The sequence below is a fragment of the Tauraco erythrolophus genome, chromosome 3, assembly GCF_009769465.1.
Source record: "Tauraco erythrolophus isolate bTauEry1 chromosome 3, bTauEry1.pri, whole genome shotgun sequence".
In the NCBI taxonomy this organism is placed as follows: Eukaryota; Metazoa; Chordata; class Aves; order Musophagiformes; family Musophagidae; genus Tauraco; species Tauraco erythrolophus.
The window spans coordinates 78980889-79005535 of record NC_141467.1 but is presented as its reverse complement, the minus strand read 5'-3'; the positions used below and the strand labels follow the sequence as shown (position 1 = coordinate 79005535).

General features: G+C 47.1%; 1 protein-coding gene across 1 annotated transcript; it reads left to right on the top strand.

Moving 5' to 3' along the window:
* Positions 1-272: 272 nt before the first annotated feature.
* LOC147529056 (GSK-3-binding protein-like) lies at positions 273-878 on the top strand. The gene has a single exon (XM_086609465.1). The coding sequence runs from the start codon at positions 273-275 to the stop codon at positions 876-878; it is 606 nt and encodes a 201-aa protein (XP_086465591.1).
* Positions 879-24647: the final 23769 nt, after the last annotated feature.

The window sequence follows — 24647 nt, the reverse complement described above, 5'->3', positions numbered from 1 at the left end:
GCGCTGGTGGGCGAGTCGCCCCCGCCCGCCGCGCGGGGCGTTGGCGCCGGGAGCGGTCGGCGGGCGGTTGGTCGCGGGGTCTTCCCCCCCCGCCCGGCGCAGTGGGAGGAGCGCGGGATCCCGCGTCACCCATTGTTTACAAACCAACCCCAGCGGGCCGAGCTCCAGCTTCAACCGCAGCCGCCGGAGCCGCGTGTGCTCGCGTGCGCGCGGGGCGGCGGGCAGCGGCCCCGGTCCCGCTGCGTCTGCGGCACGGCAGGGCGCCGGCCGAGATGCCGTGCCGCCCGGGCGAGCGCTTCCTGCTGCTGGAGCGCTCGGTCGCCGTGGGGCAGGCGGGCTCCAAGGAAGTGGACGCGCTGGTGGCCAAGCTGGGCGAGGTGCTGCAGCTGAGCGCCCAGCGGGCGCCGCCGCCGCCCCGCGGCCCCAAGCACCTGGGGCCGGGCAGCGCCCGCGACCGCGCCGCCCCTTACTCGCCGCGCTGCAGCGGCGGCGGCCTCCTGGCGCCGCGGGGGCCGGCCCCGCCGCAAGCCCAGCAGCAGCACGCCGAGCCCCCGCGGCCGGACAGGAGCGGCCACCAACGGGTGACCAAGCAGCTGTGCGGCCGGGGCTGGCTTCGGAGCGCCGCCCGCCGGAGGAAGCAACCGCCGCCGGGACCGGGCGACGGGCCGGCGGAGGAAGAGGACCCCCACCGGCTCCTGCAGCAGCTCATCCTTTCCGGCAACCTCATCAAAGAAGCCGTCCGGCGGCTGCAGCTAGCGGCGGCGGCAGCAGCGGCGGCGGCAGCGGCCTCCACGGCCTCCAGCGGCAGCGTCTCGGCGGGGAGCAGCGGCGCGGACGGCGAGGCGGCCGAGGCGGCGGCGGTGCAGCCCTTGCAGTAGCCGGCGTGGACGAGCGGCGGCGGCCGGGGCAGAGGAGCGCGGCTGGGGCGGCCGCTAGCGGCGGCGGGGCCCCCCGCCGAAGGGACTGCGGGAGCGCGGTGCGGGCTCCGCCGCGATGTAAGTCTCCCCCCCGGGGCGGCGGCGGCGGGGCCCCCCTCCCGCTGCCGGGGAGGGGGACGGGACGGGCGCGGCGGGGTCGGTGTCGGTTGGGGTGAGGCGGATGCGCCCCAAGGTCACCCCCGGCGCAGTGCCGAGCCCCGCCGCTTTCCCACCGGCGGAGGCCGCGTACGCCGCCCGCCCCGAGCTGTTGTTGTGTACCCCCCTCTCTGCCCCCCGCCCCCTTCTCTGCCTTCGCCGGGAGCTCCTCCTCCTCCTGCTCCCCCCGCCGGGGCAGCCGGGCCGGGGCCGCGGTCTCCCCCCCCCCCCCCCCCCCCCGCCGCCGGTCCCCCGGCCGCCGCGGGGCTGCTCCGTCTCCCGGGAGCCATTTGCAATAATTCTCGCTGACCCCGGCGGGAGGTGTTTCCTTTCCCTTCCTGGGCTGGCTTTTTTTTTTTTTTCGTTTGTTTTGTTTTTTTTTAATTATTATTTTAACGTTTATTATTATTTTCTTCCCGTTGTGACTGTATGAAGCAGTTTAAAAAAAAATGTGAATATCAAAGCTGGAAGGCAGCTGGACTTAAAATTGTAAAGCCTGATGAGTGAATGGAGCCTGAGACGCATTGTTCACATAAGGTAGCCGAAACAAGTTTTTTCTACCAAAAAGGAAAAAAAAAAAAAAAACACCACCTGAATCCACCCTTCCCCGACAAACTCAATGGCTCAAATACAAGATGCAGCTGTTGATTTTAAATATATGCACTTCGTACCGGAGTGTTGGAAATGTGTTCCTGATTTGCAGGACTTACTGTCTTAAATAACCTGTCTGTATTGAATAAACGTGGTCTTGTTTTTATTTTTGGGATTGTGTCTCATTGTTAAGGGGAAGTGAATTCTGGTTCATGAGAACAAAACTACGTGGATGATGCTCCAGTAGGCATGTTCCCCTTGATCTCACAACTGAAAGAAGATCTCCATTTCGCAGACACACACACACACAAAAAAAATCCCCACAACAATCCGCATAGTCTGATGCAGTGGGACACCGGTTATTAATGCACGGGGATGCAACTGAGCTCCTTTGTTTGCCAGCAGTGTTCATTCGGAAGCTGTGAGACGCCCCTTCGAGCAGTGAAGAATGTAGCTGTTGGAATTTAGAAGTCCAATCATACTGAAACCAAAATTTGGTATCTTGTATTGGGGAAGGAACAGAGCTTGTGTTGGTTACTTATGTTTTTTTCTCTTTTTTCGCGGGGGGGGGAGGTTAGGACTAGGGGAAGAGACTCTGGAAGGGGGGGAAAGGAGTGTAGAGAGGTCTAGCCAGGAATTTAGAAGAAAAAAAATAAATCTTTAAAACATAGAATTTGATGCTGGTGATGATGAAGTTCCAATACCTGTTCTGAATAGCTTCCTTGATAAAATCCTGTGTTAGGTTTTTAGGAGTCAAAGAATGAGCTTGGAGATCAGAACTGAACACATCAGACAGACTGGAGCATAACAATCTCCCAGCCCCCACTCAATTTGAGGTAAAAGCTTCTCCTTTGAAGAAGGTAGCAATCCCACATGAAAGAAAATGGAAGATGTTTGCCTTTGTCCAAGGGAACAATTTGAGCAGCTACGTTTACTTGTGTGATTAGTTCTTTCAATACATTAAATTCACAAAATATTTTAGATTTCTTTCTCTGCTACCAGCTACTGCTAGAAACTGATACTGAAGGTTTTTACAATGTCTCACTGAATTCCTCATGTGCTAGGAACAGTATGTGATGGTATTATTAGCTTTATCTTGATTAATTTATAAGTAGAATGCAGTTTTTCCATATCAAAGTGTGTAAAATGCAAAGGAAGAAGTTTAATGCATTTTAGAACCTCCTTAGCTACTAACATCTGAAGTCCTTTTTCTCATGACTTAATGCTGCTTTTGTGGCATTTTGCACAACTTGGAAAGGATTAGGATCTGCCGTTCTTATCCTCTAACACAATAATGTGATGTGTAGGTTGTCCTTACTCTAAATAAATTTTTATTTGAAATTTTCTTGTTTCTTTCTTAATCTGGGGGAAAAAAGTTCAATAGAATGTAAAAAGAAATCTTAGCTTCAAATATAACCACTAGCCAACAACTAAAAACCTAGTAGTTCTTGTATTTGTCCTTTAGATGCTTGGGCAGATAGGTATTTGCTGTGCTGATGCTGAATTTGAACCCTAGGATGAGTAGTTGAATTTTCTTTACTAAAAGCTGGGGGAAACAAGCTAAAAACCGAACACGGCCAATGGAGCCCGAGTGGTTACACAACTATGGTTAAAAGTGCATGCGTGGCTGTCGGCTGAAATTCTGAAAGCTGGCATGGTTGACTTGAATTTTTTGCCACTGATAATTATGCATCGATCCTGCGTCCCCCTTTCCCCCTCCCTCTTTCCCCCTCCCCAAATCCTAGCCTCTGTATACTAATGAGAACAGCTAACTTTACAAGTGTCCTTTGTAGTCATTGAAAGCCTGGAGACATTCCTTTTAAGGATTTTACTAGAATAACACTTTTCAATAAACTGGCAGTTGAAGTGAGGCTTAGAAAAGCTGCTAATAAATTTCACAGTGACTGGCTGGTTTTTAAGCTTCCTAAATTACTTCTAAAATAGCTTTTACTTTCTCCTTTGTGCGAGGCTGGGAGATGTATATATGAAAAGGGTTATAGTGAGCTAAGTGTTATGTAGAGTGCGTGCTGATTTGGTAAAAGGAATTTTGGCATTTGTTTCAGATAACTTGCATAACTCACCGATGCGTCTTCATCACTTGTATCGTGAATGTCCTAAGCTCATGCTGGCAACCTTTATTGTCACATCTTCTTTATAAGTCTTTAAAATTATCTTCTTCAAAATAGAGCACTTCTTCATACGGGAACGGATCAAACGTGACTTATTTTGGTTTTGGAAGCCAAGTTTTACAGGATGTTTGGACCAACTGAAATATTGCCAGAAGGTTTCCATTGGTTCATTGCAAATTCTTTTTTTCTGCCTTCTTGTGAGAAAAAAAATTGTTCAAAACACAAGATTTTGCAGTGGATCACATAAGCTGTAGAATCAAAAATAAGCCATTTAGGTATTTGTAACAAGTGGTATTGCAATGCATCAAGGAAGAAGTTTATTTTCATTATATTTATGGGATGGGCTATATTTTGAGGGTAAACTTAAGCAATTTTGTGAACAAATGCACAGAAGACTCACAATCCCCTTTCAGTGGACCTCTCTGTGGCATTGCGTTAGCGTGGCACAAGGCTGCCACAGTTTTTTTATTTGTAGTCTATATTGCAGCTTAACACCTCCTGAGGTTTCTCTATATGGCTGAAGGATTGTTTTCCTGACCCCTTGCCCAAAACTCAGCTTTGCACCCTTGTTGTATCTTGCTCTTTCTACGTTCCCTGAGCTCTTGAAAGTAACTGAGTTTAGCCAGAAGTCTGGCAGATGGAATGGGTTTCGTCTATCTCCCTCGTGTCTTCTCTCTTTTAGCTTGCTATTATGTATGGCACCAGCACTTAGAGACTACTGTAAAAATCATGTTGGTATAGTACTCGGCATAATAAGGATGGTAGGAAAGTAGGACCTCTGCCCTAAGTTCTTAAAATCAGGCTTTAAAGAAGGTTTTAAAGAAAATAGCAAGGGCATCTCATGGAAGGCATAAGGGTGAAGAAGGACGTAGGCTGGTTAATGCACAACTTAAGTTTCGGCAAGCCAGAGCCAGTCTCAGTGTCGACATCTTCTCCATCTCCGTCTCCATCTCCGTCTCCATCTCCATCTAAAAAGCATCTCTTATTGCCTCCTAGTCCCTGGCCCCATAATTTTCCTCTCTTCACCCTGTATTCCCCCCTACCCAGGCTGTTTTTTTCAGCTTCTTGTTGCAGTCTTTCACTTTTACATGTCTTTTGTCCCTGTTGTATTGCTCTTCCCAGATACTAAGTAGCTTTGTTCTCCTCAGTTGCTTTTTGCTAGGTACTTTTGACTTGCTTGTTCATTTGGCTTCCAATATTGTAGTTCAGTCACTTCGTGGTAGCCAAGATCTGGTTTACTTCTTTTAAAGCTTGCAGTGTATGAGTTGGAGGGCAAGTTACAACTATCTTTCATCTTCAGTTTGTACGACATAGGGCAGAAATTGGAGGTGAAATCCTAGCTGTAACGAAATGAGCAGATGAAGTTAACAGAAAAATTCCTCTGAACTTCTATGGGAATTTCCTCCTGTCTTTTTTTAGAAGTAGCTGGAAAACGCCACTTAAAAGTGCTACAATAATTACAAAAGTGTCTTTGCAGCAGCACAAAAATTACGTTGGCAAACTCATTTCCTGAGTCAATGAGGATGGTTCGCTTTTCTCTTCCAAAAATGATGCTTTAGCTGTGTGACTAACCTTGACCACCTCTGTCAAAACTGTGGAACTGCTATTTTGCAATTTCCATGGCAAAGGCAGCTTCTAGAGAAGAAGGAATCGGTGCCCTTAGACTAGCGAGGAAGGCTGCAGTGTGCCCAAGCTGCACTAGTAGACACTGTAGATTCCATAACAGAGGAAGCTACAGGAAATCAGGCACCATAAATTCAGAAGCGCACAGCATTAGCTGCTCCTTATGCAATGTCCTTTATCTAAATTGTATTATTTTTGCTTCCCATGATCTAATCTGGTGGTATCTGGTAGAGTAATACAGCCAGCTAAGGGTGCTCTTCATTGCTGTAGGCACTAGGACATCAGCAATCAAAAGAAATTGTAAAAACACCTTGTTTCTCTGTCCCCCTTGTAATCACTGACTTGGCAGGACTTCCATGAAGAGGTGCTAAAGAAAGGCTGTAAGCTCCTGAGCTATGTGAAGAAGTTTAATACATTCAATTCCAACCTCAAGTACAGGTTTTATAGCAGCAACAATTGTAAAGCTAGGGAAAAAAAAAATCCTGCTGGAGTTTTTACACTTGGAAGCCAAGTGGTAAGTTAGAGAATAAATAGACCTGCTTTCATTTTCCTCCCATGTAGATACTGTCAGTCCTCATCCAAGGAACTTCACCGCTCTCCAGCACACTATCGGGCTTGTGCCATCAACTGTCCCTCAGAAGGTGATCTCTGATCGATTTTACAGTCCAGAGTGGTTGTAGTCTTCCAGCTCAATGCGATCACTTTTAGGAGCAGCCCTGAAATAAAGAAATTCATTTTTCATTTGGTGGCATGTGATAAAACAGCACCAGGATGAAAATGTTTTAATTAGAGGAATGGATCCTGGCCGGCTTAGTACTAAATATTTGCTGCTCTAAGCATTTTGCCACAAGAGGTCGGGTCTTATTCCACCTATATTGCAACAATTGTCCTCGTTTCAAAGCTTAAATCTACAGAAGCATGGGCTCTGAGTTAAGGTGCAAATTTGGATTATTAGTGTTCTTAAATCCACATTGCAATGCCTTTTCATTTTTACAAGACTAGTAGTTTTCCACGGGAAACTAAGCAGTGCTGAAGTAGGTGACTGAATGAGTGTATGTACATCCCCAGCTCCTCCTGAAAGGTGGAAAATGAGGGGAATATCTAATCCTCTCCTGTTGTGAGCAGACAGCATTGGCAGTTGCTATTCTGGCCATACTTAGCTGTCGGTCAGTGCACAGGTATACCCCACCAAGGTGATATCTGTGCATCGTTTTGGAAAGTAAAAAAGCAGATATTTGCTTTTTTCATCTTGCTGCTCTTCTATTAGCTTCCACTAGGCTGCTTTGACAGCTGCTATCCTCCAAGGCCACCGATGCAAACCTCCTTGGCCACATTCATCTCTGTCCTGAACAGTGGCTGGATCCTGGGTCACAGGACATGGAAATCTTATACTCATAAAAAATGAGTATGTCAGCCTGTAGTGTCCCAGACTGGTTGCAGAATGGAAATAAGAGACAGAAATTCCCACGTCTGCATCTGCATAGATCTGTTCTTCTCCCCTTTTTTCTTCCCTTTTAAGGGAGGCTACAGATGTCAAGCACCCCTGAAAGTCAAACTGCTTACTTCAGTAGGGATTTGGAAGTGATCCACAGCCCAATTTTTGACTTTTCCCATTGTTTTGCTGGAGACCCTTTCAAAGCACGTTTGGTTTATGTTGATCCTATTCTCCTGCCTGTGGTAAGGCAGAGATGCTCTGGGGCTAAAGAGCAAACACGCGTAGCATGGGTGCTGTGTGCCTGCTCACACAAGCATGAGGTCGAATGTGAGTCGCTGAAACAGAACTTGTGCACAGGGTCAAATAGCCAGATGTTTTACTGACACTAAGAGTAAAAGATAGTCCTATACAAAGGACGTGCTATTAATTACCTTTAAAATTAACTTTTTAGGAAAAATTTTACTATACAGCAACAATTATGGGAGAATACCATTGTGCTTTTTGTCTCGTAGTCAAAGTTAAGGCAAATGTATTTTTAGTGCAATATTGCTTATGTCTTGTATGTGCGTTGCCTTGATCGCTGCACCTGAACAGATCTTATCTTAGTAAAAGTAGATAAGACCTCAGCAGAACTACCGAATTATTTAAGAAATAGAATTTCAAATGGCTTTTGGTTCACCTGCTTCTTCCTAAACAAAACAAAAGTTATTGTCAGGTATATATCGATGCTGAATAACTCTTTCAAAGGTGTCTTCATGCAGGAGTCACTTGGAAGTTTGCAGCCAGCACAATATAGATCTGCTTTATGATCGCGATGGCTTTAACTTATTATTAGAAGTCTCAATTGTTTTTGCTTCAGTATTTTTAAGTGGTTGAAATGTTTTTTCTTGTTTGCAAGAGTGGAAATTTTTCTCATATTTTCTAGAGTCAGAAAAGTTTTCCTCCAGGGTGAGGGGGCAAAAAAAAAAAATTCAGCTCAAAATCTAATTGTGAAAAACATTTAATAATTTCAGATTGTATCTGCTTGGGGAAATTATATTACAAACTGGTCTTCACCTTTAAGTACAACAAGCAGAGACACCTAGAAGTTGAAATTGTGTTATCCAAGAGGCACTACTTTTAAGTCCATAAACTTTAGAAAGTTTTAAATTGAAGAAGGGATGTTAACTTGAATGTTAAAACTAAATAGAAAGAGCAGGATTTTCAGTGGGCGATTTCAACTTTGCCAGTAGTCTAGTCCAATTTATTTGAATTTCTGTGACTCAGCAGATGAGATTAATGGGTTGGCAGCAAAGGTGATCTTTCATAAGTGACAGTCACACATAATTAAATCTTTGAAACTCCAGGGATTGTCATACTGGGTAAGACCTGAGCTCTAGGTAGCTCCATATCTTGGATGCTGGTCAGCTGCTTCATATCAGTTGCTGTGTCGTGGAAGAGTCCCAGCAGTTCTCGTCCTGATGTCTGGCAGTTTGGCTTCCTCTTGGTTATGTAGCTTACTGCCCTTTCCATACTGTTGGGTTTTGGAGCTTTAGTCATGGTTACAGTTGATTTTCTTGATAGCTGTGCATGATGGTATGAGTTGTCCAGTGCTTTCAGAGCCAGGAGGCCTGATCTGCTGTGGTCAGTTGGCTCGTGTATGCTTGGATGCAAAGCTGGCTTCTGCAGAGGGCGGTGGGAGGGTGGTTGGTGTGGTCAGGGGGCAAGGTTACCTCTGTGAGAAGCAGAGAGCCCAGCCAGCCCATCTGACATGCCTTGGCTTCTGGGTGTAACGCTGAGGATGATGGTGAAATAGCAGGAATGAGTGTTGCTTTGTGGAAGGTGCCTCTGGAGAGAGGTGTGGGACTGGAAGTTGGGCCCCATAACAAGAGACTCCTCAGGAAACGTTGGAGCTGACCAGGAAGAGAAACAGAAGATGAGCAAGAAAAAAACACTCCCCAAAGCGCTGAGATTTCAACCAATACAAGGACATGAAGAACTCTGGGGAAAAAGTGGTTTCAGACATTCTAGACCAACGGACCTACACTGAAACCCAGAATTGTGCATAAGGCTCAATTCCCCTTACTAATTCCTAGAGAGAGTGATTACTAAAGCTTTGAGAGCAGATTATGGAGCCTCATCATGAGAGGGAAGACTGATAGAGACCCATCTGGAGAACTGTGGGTAGAAACAAGCTTCGTGATGAGGAAAAACAGTAGCATGGCAGAGAAAACTACGATGGGCTCAAGCAGCTTCCTTCAACTGTCTACAAAAGGATACTGGCATGTGAACACGGACCATGGGCAGCACTGACCCAACTCTTCCTTCTGTTTTGGTGCACTCTTGGCTTCAGCACCTGCCTGGATCTCGCTGGAATTTTGCCCTTTTCCTGTCACCGATTGCCTCCAGGAATGTAGGTCTGCACTGGCAGAACAGGGATAATTTGAGGGCTTGACCATATTTACTTCTGCATCAGTGCTCCTCAACGCCCCATCACTTAAGATCTGAATCTCTTGTCTAGTGGTGCTCATAGAATCCTCAGCCTCCTCCATCAGCCCTAGAGAGAAGGGGAAATACAGCACCGCCCAAGTCTGATTTCCATAGTTGTGGCTATAAACCAGAATCTGCCTGGTTATTGACTCCTTGGTTATTGCAAAGCTCATATTTTGAAAGCAATGACATCATAGCAGTTACACATGCCACTTAAGAGTTACCTCTTTTTTTAAGTTAGTTGCTGTTACTGACACTCTCACTGCGTTCAGTGGTGTTTCTGAGGCACAGAGAAGCTGATTAAATAATTTACCACATACTCATGGCTTGGATATAAGGACAAACCTCTTTCTCAGGAGGACAGTCAGGCATTGGAACAGGTTGCCCAGAGGTTGCGGTTTCCATCCTTGGTGGTTTTTAAGATCAGACTGGATAAAACGCTGAGAAACATGGTCTGACCTCAGAGCTGTCCCTGCTTTTGACAAGTGATTGGACTAGAGACCTCTTGAAATCCTTCTCACCTGAATTATCCTACGATCCTACAAAGCTGGCATATCCACTTGCAACAAAATATTACGTTCTAATGCAGTGCATGGAATTCACCCAGTGTTTCCCTAAATCTCAACTAGGCATAAGGTATCCAAGCTATGTGGATGTGGCCCCTTAGCAAGGATGTAATTTCAAGACTTTCTTGCTGTAGCTTCCTTCACCCTGATTCACTTTGAGCACTGCTCTCATTTAGGGTCCTATGGTTGACAGGACCATTCTTCTCAGTTTCTTCTAGATCTAGATTCTGCCCTTTCTTACTGAAATCCGTGAGGGCTCAAAAGCAGTAATACCCTTTCCCCAGCCACCAGTCTACACCAATCTCCCCAGCTCATCTGCAACAGGGAGGAGGACATCCACTGCTCAGCTGATGCTGTTTAGGCAGACACATGCACCTTTTTCCTCCAGCACTGGAAAAGGCAGACAGAAAGGACCAGATGTCAGCCTCATGGTTCAAGCATTCTTACTTTCCCCCCACATCTGACATCTGGATCATCTGTTCTTACCTTTGGACTCAAGAGGGTACAAACCAGTGCAATGTTAATGTGTTCCCAAGGGTAAGAGTTATTCCCAAGACAGCAAGAAAAAAAGCCCTTTCCCAGAGTTGAAGGACCCCATCCCTTGTGCTCTTAGGATTGTGCTCATAATGGCAGCTCTCGTCGCAGTAAGCCTAGTGCCTTGGGACTTGACAAGAGCTGACAACACCCTCAGTATCAGGAAACAGTTTGCTGTGAACCAGTGAACCAGTGACTTCTCAGAAAATGTTCTAGTTCAGTGCCTGGGTTGGGGGTTTCAGATCACTGTGACTGCACAACAAAAAAACCTCCAATTTCAATTGTTCAAACTGAAAACTGAATATTAGGTCAAGTTTCTGTTTGCTACAAAATTAAATTCACATCCTTTGCTTCAGATAAGCTGCAAGCCTGAGACCATCCCTCAGACATGTCTGTGTGCTCCGTATGACTTTGGTCTCCAGTACATATCACCCTATTCTTCTTTCAGCAAGGGCATTAGGAAATTCATGACACCTCCACATGTATGATCTTAACAGGGCAGGGCCAGTCCAGGTGGTTCAGCTATCCAGATCTCCTGAAGCTCGCAGGTTAATCTTAAGTAGTGCGGTCAAGTTGTTCAGACAGTCTTTCTGAACAAGAGCATCTCTGAACCACCTGGAATATCGATTAGCTGGCTTCCACCGGGACAGCTTCTTCGAAGTCAAACAAAACTCCCTCAAACTCCAAATTATTCAAAATCAATTATACAAAAAAACCCAAAACAAAACACAGGAGAGTCTTCTACAGTGGCAGAACGCTATGATATTTCTTAGCGGAGTCAGACATTGTAATAGAGGCACGTACACTCCAAGAGCAGAGCATACATGGCCAACACATCTCAAAGTGCCAACTCTGAGGTACAAACTGTTCTTTCCTAATAAAACATCAAAAATGGGAAATGATGGATGGTTTAATCAAACCCTTTTACATAAATTACTCTGGGATAGGAGATCATCCACAGAGGGTTTTTTTTTTTCAAATATGTCTCGGCACAAGAGCTTTTCCTGATCCTTTATTCTTCTTCTCTCTTATCTGAAATGCCATTATTTTCCCATGTCTCTCTGTGGGAGGCGTGACCGGTGCCTCACGCAGCAGCGCAGGCAGGGAGCACTACTGCCTGCTACGAGCCACTGCAGTCATCGCCACTGTCTCTGTCCCTGCCTGTAAGAAGCCTGAAGAGCTTGTTTGGTTTTTGAACAAAACTGCTGAACTGTCTCCCGTAACGCCCTATTACCCTACCCGACTCTAATGTACTGCTTTTGATTTTTGCTTGGCTGTCTTGCTAGCAAACTCCGTCCGCGTGTATATGTACCGCACTTGCATGCCAAGAGGCAAGCAGAGCTGTGTCTATCCAGCGATGCGTCTGGCAACACCAAACCAGTCCTTTTATCACCAGGCTTTGGGCAACCTGGTGTAGTGGAGGGTTTCCCTGCCCATGGCAGGGGGATTTGAACTAGATGATCTCTGAGGTCCCTTCCAACCCTAACCATTCTATGTTTCTATGATTCTAAATGAGATGTCATTACAGCTACCCTCTGGCCTCTCCCTCAGCAAAGTTAGGCTATAAAAAAAAAAGGCAGGTCTCCAGCCTGGCGTGTTAGAGTTAATGAGAAAAACCCCGTCAAAGCCAGTGGTGCAGGTGCCCTAACCTTAAATTGTCGGCAGGATTTGCGTGGCTGGCGGTGCGGTGAGTCAGAGCGGATGGGATGAGTGGGTCGGTGGCTAGCAAGTGCTGCACCGCTTGGCACCGGCTGCCGTTATGTCATTGCTGGGGATGGATTAACACTTTGCCTAATCTGCGTGCTTTCGGGTGTGTGTGGGGGGGTTATCCTTGCACCTCCCTCAAGTGTGAAATAGAGGGAGAGCGCTGACAAACTCAGTCTTTGAGTGCAGAGATTCAGGATGTGCGCCAGCAGCTTGTGTCAGCTTGAAGCTTCTGTTTTCCCGTGTCGTGGGGCTGTGACAGCGCAGACGGGCGCTTCCCATTAGATATTCAAGACACCGAAAATAACACACTCCGTTACTGTAGCACAGTAGCTGACGGTAATGATAGGGCTCTTCTTACTAGTTCGGTTACATCCTGGCAATCTGGCCACTTTGCATGCTTTATTTATCAGGTATTAATTGCAACTTCCACTTATCAGCCCCCAGCCTAAATCGCTGCGTAGTCCGTTGCAGCGATCAGGCGTGTATTTATTTTTGCTTTGTTATTAGCATCAGAAAACTCAATTACAGGCGAGCAGGCATGCATACACAAACACACAGTAGTAGGTTTGTGCTGATGTTTTTAAAGATACACATCTGCTGATACTAAAAATAGGTCCTTGTCAGCAGCTTGGTAATTTTAGGCTCAATGAGGATTCATCCCCATGGTAACTGTACAGTTGTTGAATCATTTATTATTTGAGCTTCAAAATCACAACAGTGCCGGCAATTTTCATCCTCTGAACATTTTTAAGGACCTTTTGCAGTGTTGCTGTACTCCTTGCTCCACACCATCAATATTTATCAAGCGAACAGCGCTAAGCCCTTTAACTAACTACCTGCTTCTCCTCGGCTGAAGCAGGACTGGGATACTCGATAGCAGGATGGCAGTTTAAACAGGTTTCGCGTTTGCGATGACAGCGGTGCCGCTGGCGTGGCCGTTCAGCTGGGGATGGTTTGGACCAAGCCCTGCAAACTCCCGATTGGCAAAATGAAACTTAAAAACGCAGACCTGAGCTTCAGTCTTTGTCTTGAGAGCCAGAAAACAAGATATCTTGGGTCTCTCTGTTGGAAGAGGTTTTGCAGATAAGGGGCTGGTGGTTTTTAACCGTAGAGAGGTGCGGTTGTCTCCGAGCTGGTGGGGGTACACACTGCCTGGTGTCCTGGAGATAAAACCTGTTTGTACTTTCACTTACAGATAACGCTTATTAGCCATCTTGTGCTAAAACCGAGAGGAGTCAGACAACTTGGCTGGTAAAGTATAAGGTGAAACTCAGGTCCCCTGAGCCCAGCGGTGTCACTGACTCCGCTCCCATGGAGCCTGTCACCCTCCGTGGGTGGGACTGGCGAAGCTGGGCAGGATGGGATGTGGGGCAAGGGATCACCGTCGGGACTGAAACAACAGAAATAACTCAGCTGCAGAAACGCTTCCACAGCACGCAAATTGCATTGAAATGGAGTGACTGAGACCAATTTCGGGATGAATTAAATCACAGACACCAACTCCCTCACCAGCTGCCCGCGTTATTTTTGTCGCACCACTGCCGGCCATTAGATTTACTTGAGGGCACAATACAGAGGGCCGTTACATTTTAGGTCAAAGAGGTTCAGGCCCTTTTAGTCTAAGAAACTGGGATCTGAAAGACTGACCCAGAAACACAGACGCTATTCCCGGGTGCCAGCAGTTGTAAAGTGACACGCCACACTTAACAGAGCTGATTCCTCCTGGGTTAAACATCATAGCTATTATATACTGTCATGACTGATGCCATGTTTTTATCTCCAATGCACTTTCATTGTGTGAGCTTTTAAGAAGCTCTTGGGCAAGGTAATCTGTAGGGCTCTTTTAAAGTGGCTTTTGTCTTATTAGTTCAGTTGAGTAGAACACAGCGAAACAAGGATGTGCAAGTGCCTCGTACAGCCGCCGTGCAGCTGCCGTCCACCTTAAGCAGCTTTCTGTAAATCTGTCGGTACCCAAAGCGTGTCGTGCATCACCCGTATGGGATTTGTCAGGTGATCCTGGTGTGCACTGTGGGGAGAGCCAGCGTCTGTCGTCAAGGGGAGCTCGGGTTCCCCTCCCGTGCAAGCGTACGATCACCACCGACGTCACTCCAAATCACCTGCTTGCCAAGGGACAATACAGTGCTTTCCCCAAGAGCAGGAGCAGGGGAAAGTGGCCTGTCTGTGCACCACCTCCCAGCACCCAAATTCTCTCCTGGAGAGGCAGCAGCTCTTCTCTATTCTTTATTCAAGCATCTGGTTGCTCAGTCTGTTCATTTAATTAAACCAGAAATTTCTTTCCCTCCAGTTGGTTCAGCCACTACACATTCGTCCCAGAGCACACACAGAGACAGGTTTGGAAGACACTGCCCTTTTTTTGTTTCCACCCACCAGCCTCCATCTTCCCAGGCTGGAAAGTGTGCGCTGTGGCTGTGGCCTCAGCTGGCGGAGGCGATGCTGGGTCTCACCACACCGCAGACAGAACATTTCAATGGGAGAGTTACTCGCCTGTAGCATCCCGAAAGCTGGTCACAGCTCATGGGTTTTATAACGAGTTGGGAGGGGGAGAAAATCACCTGCACAATAGAGGAGAAGCGGCATTTATTTCCAAACCCATTGTGGCCAAGAGCTTGTTTCCAAGTAGGTTTTTTTGACTTGCCATGCAGTGCTGGGCAGGCGGCTCGGCTCTACCCCACAGGCTTCTGCCCGTGGAAATGAAGTGGCCCTGTCAGAGCCCCCCTGCTCTTCCCAAACACTATTTTCCCCTGAAAACCTGAGTAATGACCTCAAATCCACAGTTATTGCCCTGTGGTGACAGCTAACCACAGCATCCGGTTTTACGTTGTTGCTATTTACCCGTTTACACCTTGTTGGACTTTTTTGATCCTTGTTGTGGGTGGGTGGGGGACACACAGTGATGTCGTGTGATGCCCCGGCAGCATTGCTGACCACAGGGCCCTGCAGCCCATGAGCTCCCAGGGTTGCACAGCTGTACCCCAGGGTACCTGCACAGTCAGAAGCCTTCACCAGGCACCAGCGAGGATGTTACTGAACCTGCAGAGCAGCAGCATTTGGTGACCGTGCATGGAAAGCAGCCCCAGCCTGCCTGAGACTTGGAGATCAGGCTGGGTTTGAAACTTAGGGTGCAGCCTTCTCCAACACTGGATGCTTTTTTATCTGAAGTCAGAGGAAAATAACGAATGTGTGATTCTATTATGCTATTTTTTCAGTCTCTGCCTGAAAAAAGAATCAAATATTAAACACCATCTATCAGCTCTATCTTAACAGCTTTTTCCATCTGGTTGTAACCTTATTTTCCATCTGAGATGTTGGTTAGTAATAATAGCTCATCTACGATTTATATTAAAGTAGTGACAAGGGTCTTTTAACCAGGAATGGCTCTCGAGCAGCGGGATGCTCTAGAAATGTTGTCACTCCATAACTTTGTGCTTACGTGTGGTCACTTATAAAAGGCATTTATTCCGTGTAACATCCTTTCCCTCTCCACCCTGCAGGCAGATTTGCACGGGCTGAAACTTTTTAATAAATGGGCTTCTTTGTCCTTCGTTTGGCATGTATATTGCACCCTGAGTTACACACCACTCTCCTAAGAAATGCTGCGGTGCCATTTCACATGCCAGGCACTGCTGCTGCCCGCTGAAAGCTGGCTGAGCTGCCAGTGGCAGAGCTGGCAGCACAGACCCCCTCCACTATAACCTCATGCCAGCTCTGTTTGAGGGGCTGAGAGTGGAAGCAATGCAGGGACGGGGTGCTCCCCCTGTTCCCAGCAGCTGAAGGAGCAGGCGGATGGACACACAGACAGCGCGGATGGACACACAGACAGCACGGACAGAGTCAGATCCGAGGCTGACAGCACCAAGTGCAGCAGCCCCTGGATCACAGCAGCCTGTGCAACTGCCCATCTGCATGGATGGACACAGGACATCGGGGTTTGGCGTTGGAGACCACGGAGCGAACACTCAAAAAATGTCCCATTTTTCCTGCTGACACTTCGTTATACAGTGATGGATTCTCTCTACGGGCACCAACGTGTAACAGCTCTCTAAAAAACAAACCAGGCTTGCTGATTAATCTAGGCCATCTTGAATTTTTCTCTGCGCTCATTTCTGTGCATTCTTATTGCATTCCCATGCTGTCACAGAGGGCTGTCGCTGCTGAATGTGGCTGTGGCTGTGTGAGAGGGGACCAACCTCCCTCCCCATCGGAGACCCAGCACAGCCTCAGTCCTTGCCACAACCCCCCAGACTCCAGCAGCAATCCACAGCAGTGCCTCCGCACACCCAGCCCAGGCTCCATGAGTGCAGGGAGCCCGGGATCGCTTTTTTATCACTGGTCAGGCTCAAAAATCAGTGTGAGATTAGTTTCGATCGCTGGGGTAGATGGGGCTCATAACCTTTGTGGTCCAATCCACTCCTGCATCTGGTTTCTCTTGCACAGTTGTGCTGGGTTTGGTTGGGATAGAATTAATTTTCTTCACAGTAGCTACTATGGGGCTGGTTTGGATTTCTGCTGAAACCAGTGTTGATAACACAGGGATGTTTTTGTTATTGCTGAGCAGTGCTTACACAGCATCAAGGTCTTTTCTGCTCCTCACCCCACCCCACCAGTGAGTAGGCTGGGGGTGCACAAGGAGTTGGGAGGGGACACAGCTGGGACAGCTGACCCCAACTAACCAAAGGGATATTCCACACCATATGATGTCATGCACAGCATATAAAGCTGGGGGAAGAAGAAGGAAGGGGAGGACGTTCAGAGTGATGGTGTTTGTCTCCCCAAGTAACTGTTACGCGTGATGGAGCCCTGCTTTCCTGGACATGGCTGAACACCTGCCTGCCCATGGGAAGCTGTGAAGAAATTCCTTGTTTTGCTTTGCTTCTGTGTGCGGCTTTTGCTTTCCCTGCGTTGTGGGTTAGGCCAATCCGGCAACTAAACCCCACGCAGCTCTCCCACCCCAGTAAAATGGAGAGGAGAAAAATGTAATAAAAGAGCTGAGGATCAAGACAGGAACAGAGGAGCACCCACCAACCACGGTCCCGGGCAAAAGAGGCTGTTTTCTTAAAGCAAAACTATTTATTAACAGCTACCTACAAAGAGAAAAGCAAACAGAAACAGTTACTTGAGAGGATAACAAGAAAACAAGGCCAGGTCTTAAAAACAACACCACTCCCCCCCTTTTGCCTCTTCTTCCCGGCTCTACTTCCTCCCCCCAGCGGCGCAGGGGGCAGGGAATGGGGGAGTGCAGGTCAGTTTATTCCAAGTTTTTGCTGCCGATTCTCTTAAAGGAGAAGGAGTCCTTACACCATTGTCCCTTGATCCAGTGGATCCCCTACTCACAGCGAAAGCGTGAATCCTACCCGCTGGGGGGGCAAATCCTTACCCCATCGGATTTGCCCCAAGTGCGGGCTTTACCAGTCCTGGACTTTTAAGGAGCTGTAGCCACTCGCTCTGGCGTGGGTCATCATACAGACTTTAAATGCGCTCCGGCGTGGGTCGTCATATGGACCTTAAATGCGTCTCCGCACAGACTGAGATGCGTAAATGCGCCTCGACCTGTGCCCATGATTCACAACAGTCTCAGGCTCAGGCATCTCCTTTAACGAAACACCTCCCCATCGGCGGGGGTCATCCCACGGACTCTAGATGCGTACCGTGCTCAGGCTCTGGCATCTCTTCTCTACGTGGATCCTCCACGGGCTGCGAGTGGGTCTCTGCTTGCTCCACCGAGGGCTGGTTACAAGGGGCCACTCGCAAGGGGGACTCAGCCGTGGCACACACTCTTCCGTCCCATCTTCACTGACCTCTTATCTGTGTGGCCATTTCTCTTAGATTTCAGTCCTTTCTGGGTGAACTCGGCCCGGTGGGAGCCCCAGGAGCAGGGCTCTCCCCGAGTTCCCCAAGCAGCTCCGCCACCGCCATCCTCGACGGGGCGGGCACCGGGCCCGGCCCAGGCCGCCGGCCCGGCCAGGAGCCGGGAGCAGGGGCCGTGCCCCCCTCCCGTCTCCTTACTCCTGGGCAAAGGCACACCTTTCCGGTTCCTTTGTCCCGACTAAATAGGGCAATTCGCAGAGGAGTCGATTGGCTCAAGCCCCGAGGGGGATGGGAGTCCGGTCTGATGGGCAGCTTCAGCCACCCGGACCTCCCCCCCTACTTCAAACCATAACACCCTGTTAAACTGTCTTTATCTCAACCCACGAGTTTTCTTGCTTTTACCCTTCTGATTCTCTCCCCCATCCCACTGGGGGTGAGTGAGTGAGCAGCTGCACGGGGCTTATTTGTCAGCTGGGGTTAAACCACGGCACAGCAGTGCAACGAGACTGGGTGGGATACTCTTCTGCCAACCATTCACTCATTGCGGGAAGCCTTGGTTGGGTTGATCTCTTGGGCAATTCGATGTTCTAGTGCTGTTGTCAGGGTGAGAGCAGAGCGCCGTGCCTCCCTAAACGTCCCCTGGGCTTTCCCAGTCCGTTTCATTTCCTGGGATCCTGTGATGTGACAACCCCGATTCCTGATCAGGTAGTGTTGATTGTGGTGCTACTTCAATGCCCTGCTTGTTCCTGGCTCAGCACTGAGGCTCCCCTTGGCTGTGCAGCCACCGCTGTTGATCCACCTCCAAACTGTGATCAGTAACGGAGAACTGTTCCAGTGGTTGAAGATCTCTGTTGCTTTTCTATGCCCAAGAGTGTCCTTGGACCTTCAGATCTGTGCCCAGGACTTAGGGCAGTGTGTGGTGGCACAGAGCCAGGTGCAAGCATGGCCCAGGAGAAGGAAGGGATTTTCGATTGAGGTTGCTCTCATACTATGAAATCATAGCCCCAGGATATGAATGGGGGCATTCCTTGTAGGCAGAGGTGGTACCTTCACTTAATTGGAGTGATAAAGTTGAAAAACCCCAAAGTTTGGGTCTCCAGGCCCTTCCTTGGGTATGATATTTCTCTTTCAGACACCTCATAGGCAGCATGACCACCATAGCGTACGGTTTACTGGAGTTCATGTGGGGTCCTTGCTCAGTTAAAGCCACTAATCAGTCCTCTCCCTTGGGCCCAGCCAGGCTGACATGTGCAGCCACACCTTTCACACCAGAAACTGAAGTTGTGAGGTTGGTATTTAATAATATATTTTTAGCTGTTTTCCAGCTCAGTTCTGTAGCCAGTGCTTTAGTCAGTGTCCTTTCAGCAGGGTTTGCACCAACTCTCTTACTGAAGTGTCTCATTGCAGGAGTTCCTGCAGCAGACCAGGATGGCACATCCCCCGGGGAGATGCAGGTACTAAGCCAAGTAACTGCCACGTGACATGCAAGAGCGACAGGAGAACATTTTTTATCACTACTTTCCATTTACACCATGAAAATGAGGTTTTTTTTGTTTCCAATTTAGCACAGCATGACCTTCCAGCTGCTTCTCAAGCCAAGCAGGGCAGAGGTGGCAGAGGTGACAAAGGTGGACAAAAGCAAGCTCGTCTCACTTACACTCACTCTGACCTCCCAGGCTTGTTTGACAAGTAGCCCATCTTTGACCTGTGGTGTGTAAAAGGATCACTTGGCTTCCTTTGCGGTTGAGGATGCGGGCGAGCACGGCTGTTTACATCTCCATTCAAACGATTAATGATTAAACAACAACAAAAAAACGAGTCCACGTGGATCCACGAGCCAAACATGCCCGTCTGAGTGCACACACTGAAATAACTGGTTGCTTCGAGGTGGCATCGAGCCTGGCAAACACACTGGCTCCTTCCCTCCAACGTGGGACCGGAGAGGGACAGGGGCTGGACAGGGGATGCTGGGGAATGGGTCGTGCCTATCCCTCGCCATCCTCTCTTCCGGGGCAGTGCTGTGGCACTCGCACGGGTTACCTGGCATTTTGTGTCTCCACACTGTGGCTTTCACCCCCTTCTCTCCCCTCCAGCACTACCCCCCTGCCAGCCCTTCTTGCCCTGTGAGGGGCACAGCTCAGCTCTGCCCTCCCCCCAGGTCCAGGGAGGCCAAAGAGGTGACCTTGGAGAAAGAGCAGGACAGGACAGAGATAAGTGGGAGCATGGAAAAAGGCAGAAGAAAAAGGCAGAAAGTCCATTCTCAGAGAAGCGGGTAGCAGAGGGGAAAAGGGCATCCTCACCCTCAGCCCACCCTGGAGTGGATCATTACAAGGGCCGTTAGATTCTTCTCTCTCTTCTCGTTATTTTGGCCAGTTTCTACCAGTTCCACATTTTAACAAGGTCCCTCACTGAAAGTGTTAAACTATTAAAAAAAAAGGCAACACAGGGATTGCATTTTTCATTGCAATGTGCTGCCTGCTGGCAGCATCACTTTTAGGATCTCGCCACCTGTAAGATCCCAAGGTACAGCAGTCCCAGCATTCCAGGCTGTCGGCAGTCACACAAGCACCCTGAAAAACGACATCTCCGTAGAGAACGGCACTGCTGCAATTGGGACACCAGAACATACACAGCTTTGGTTGGCAAGTTACTTGTTCTGGGTTAAAACCACTTCAAGTTCACAGACTTGTGGTGTTCCTTTGCAAGTTACTTTAATCAATGTGTATTTATTTTCAGCTTGCAATCTTTGAAAACAACCCAAACCCACAGACTAAAATACACTTAAGGATTTAAAGTATTAGGTAGTTTAAAAATTGCTTGGCTTTGATGGCTTAGGATGAACAGTAGGATATTTAGGATGAGAAATTTCAGACTTGGCGAAATAAAAGAGCACCAAGCTCTCTATAGTTGCCCATGTGGAGTGCAGAAACCAGCCCTTCCCAACACCTGCTTACAGCTTTTGCTGTTGCAAGATGTTATAGTGAGATTATCCCTTATCTTACAAAAGTGCAAACAGAAGAATAAAAATTTAAGGGGGGATTTTTTAGGAATTTTAGGCTTAAAAAAAACCCTACCCTAAATGTAGGGCATTATTTTCATAGCAAACAAATTGTGATAGAATTCATATTATTTTTCAAATGGTTTTAAACCAAGAAAAAGACTGCAATGTTCCTTGTCGTGCTGGTTTTGGCTGAGGCAGAGTTAATTTTCTTCACAGTAGCTACTATGGGGCTGGTTTGGATTTGTGCTGAAACCAGTGTTGATAACACAGGGATGTTTTCGTTATTGCTGAGCAGTGCTTACACAGCATCAAGGTCTTTTCTGCTCCTCACACCACTCTGCCAGCTGGGAGTGCACAAGAATTTTAGAGGGAACACAGCCGGGACAGCTGACCTCAACTGACCAAAGGGATATTCCACATCATGTGACATCACGCTCAGCATGTAAAGCTGGGGGAAGAAGAAGGAAGGGGAGGATGTTCAGAGTGACGGCGTTTGTCTCCCCAAGTAACTGTTACGTGTGATGGAGCCCTGCTTTCCTGGACATGGCTGAACACCTGCCTGCCCATGGGAAGCAGTGAAGGAATTCCTGGTTTTGCTTTGCTTGTGTGTGTGACTTTTGCTTTCCCTGTTAAACTGTCTTTATCTCAACCCACGAGTTTTCACACTTTTACCCTTCCGATTCTCTCCCCCATTCCACTGGGGGTGAGTGAGCGCACGGCTGCGTCGGGCTTAGTTGCCAGCTGGGGTTAAACTGCAGCACTAGTTAAACAGTCTAAAATCATGTCACGCAGGCTGGCATACTGACCACAGAAAGCACCAAAGTGTTAGACAGAAGCTTATTTTAAAAAATCCTTAACATTAAGGTCTTATAAAAAACCCACATAATGTACGTAAATATTCAGGTTTAGTATTTTAATTTTGGAATTTTAAAATACTGGACAATATGCTTGCTGAAACTTGGTTAAAAATAAAAAAGACACAGGATGAAGATGTAGCAGCCTGAATACTGGACATACTTTTATCATCAGGGTAAACAGTATTGTCATTCCTTAGGTTATCCAGGTTAGCGGAATGTATAATATGCTTCCACAGCTTAGATATTTTTTTTTTAAACATATAAAACCATTAGATTTAGAAACAGGTTTTATGAACACAGTAGTTCAGAAGGTAAATTTCCTCCATGTAACACAATAACTTTAAATATAGTCTTTATGAAAGTATAATATATATTTGCACAAATTTTTTTTGATATTAATTCCAGTTATTACCTTCATATTACATATTATTTACACATCTGAATACATTTCACATCTCAAGTTCAACCAATAATCTTAACCTCAGAGAAAGTTACATCATGGAATTGGACTTTCGTCTTTACTGATGGAGTCTTAGGCTTTCCTGCTTAAATAAACAAAACTGCCTCCAGCTGAGAACCTGCCTAACTGAGGTGGGTGAGATATTCAGAGATATCAAAGCTGGGAGATTTCCCAATTAATCTTGCAAAAAGAAAACTGAACACACACGTTTTCCCCCTTTGTAGGAATTGTCTCATTTTTGGTTTGTTTGATTTCTAAAACATGCAACTGTTATAATGGGGGAATGGTATACTACCCAGCTTTAGGTTAAATGAAATTTAATGTTATAATCAATTAAAACAGTCTTATTGAAAAAGAATATAAAGGTTTCAGTTCTGAACTTAATAAATAGAACCCAAAGAATCCCAAACATGAGAGAACTTGTGAAAAATAACACAAACCCCAACTCAGATCATATATATTAGAATCTGCATCTAACTTCATAAAATCTGAGGCCAGGGTCCTAAGAAGAAAGTGGTATCATCATAGAAAACAAGGCTGGTGGGGACCTGAAAAGGCCATCCTGTCCATGTCTGCACCTGACAGTGGGATCAGCTATACCAGCGCCATCTCTGATGGGTGCATGGCCAACCAGTCCCAAAATATTACTGGGGTGGAGACTGAGCAGCCTCTCAGGCAGTCCAGATCAGTACTTAGCTACTACTGGTATGAAAAGGTTTGTTCTGATGCCTTCCTTAGTCCCTGCCTATAGCACCATACCTCTCTCCTCATCCCATCCACAATAGGAAGAATTTATTCCCTCTTTCTTCATAGCCATATTTTTTAATATACTGTTTTCATATCTTTCTTCAGCCTCCTTTTCACCAAATTAAGAGCAGGCCCTTGGGAGCTGTTTTCACATTCCACCGGTTCCCTCTGCAGTTGGTCCACATCTTTCTGCAATTTTTGTGCCAATTGTTAGACATAACCTTTTGCTAAAGTTTTACCAGCACTGTTTAGAAGACTTGGAAAACTTCAAGGGCATCCCAAACAAAAGGCCCATTTGTGCAACCCAACATGAGATTTGCCTTTGTTTTTCAAAAGCATTTAATTATTGTTGCATTCAGTTTGTGATTTATTCTTCCAAACCTTTTCTGCCCTACTGCTTCCCATCCACTCGTTCTCTATCTGTATTTGCACAGTTGGGATATTCCTGTGCAGTTAATATGCAAAGACTCTATTTCACCATCACTCTCCAAGTGGCTTATATAGGCTAATTTTCTCTTTGCATAACTATTAATTTATAATTGTGCTCCAAAATTAAAGGCAGAATCATCTTCTCAGAAAGAAAAGTTGGAAATACCATTTAAAAGCATTTTGCATCAATTACTCCTGTTCCATATACATATGTTTACAGAACAGTGATTTAAAAGAACACCCTGTCAAATACTTCAGATTATAACAGTATGAAGTTTGCCAAAAGAAAGTACAAGTCTAGATTACTGTGGCTGTAGTGTTTGTGGGAGTGTGGCACACGGGAGAGAAAAGCAAAGAAATAAGGAAAAAAAAGGAAGGGAGGGGGGATTTTTAATTAGATAGCCTCATTTCCATTATTACTTGCCTTGTCTGGAAGAGTTTTTGTACTTTGCCACCCCTCTTCCTTTTTTTTTTTCTCCATTCCCTTGTACTTACTTTCAGAGACACCAAGGCACTATTGTGGATTTGGTCTTGCAGTAACTAAATACTGCTGTAGGAGGAACCTGAGCACTCCATACGCAGTGCTTTACAGCAACTCTGTCTTAACTGTTGAGGTTTCCCGAGGACCTCCCAGGAATCACAGCATAAGTTAGGTTCTAAAATTTTGCTATTCTTTCCACTGAGTTTAGGGAAAAGTCAGGGAAGAAAAGCAAGTGAAACAGGCTCCAAAGCTGCTAGGACCCAAATTAGGCATCCCAGGTGCAGACCTCCCACAGCCCCCTGAGTCTAACTGCCACAGAGGTGACAGGTTTCACTCATGCAACCCTTGGTTACAAGGTGGACTGAGGCCCTTCTCAAGCTGCAAGAGCCTGTTTTCTTCTTGAGAGGACACACAAATGATGGAGCACAAAGGTGCAGCCCTTTGGCCGCAGTTAAAAGATATATCTGGGAGAACAAACGAGGCAGAACCTGACACTGAGCTCAGCCTCTCCAGCAGACACAGGTCTCTTACACTGGACTGTCCACATGTTTCAGAGAGGCTTGGACCAAAGCACACACACAGCTCTGGGTGCCTGTCTCTGGGAGGGGAATTACCTTTGGGGTAGCAGCCCAGCTGTGCTTTCCAGGAGAAGCTGGACCAGCAAGGAGGAGTTCATAGAATAAATGCTTTGCCACATCAACCAACAGAAGTAGAACCAG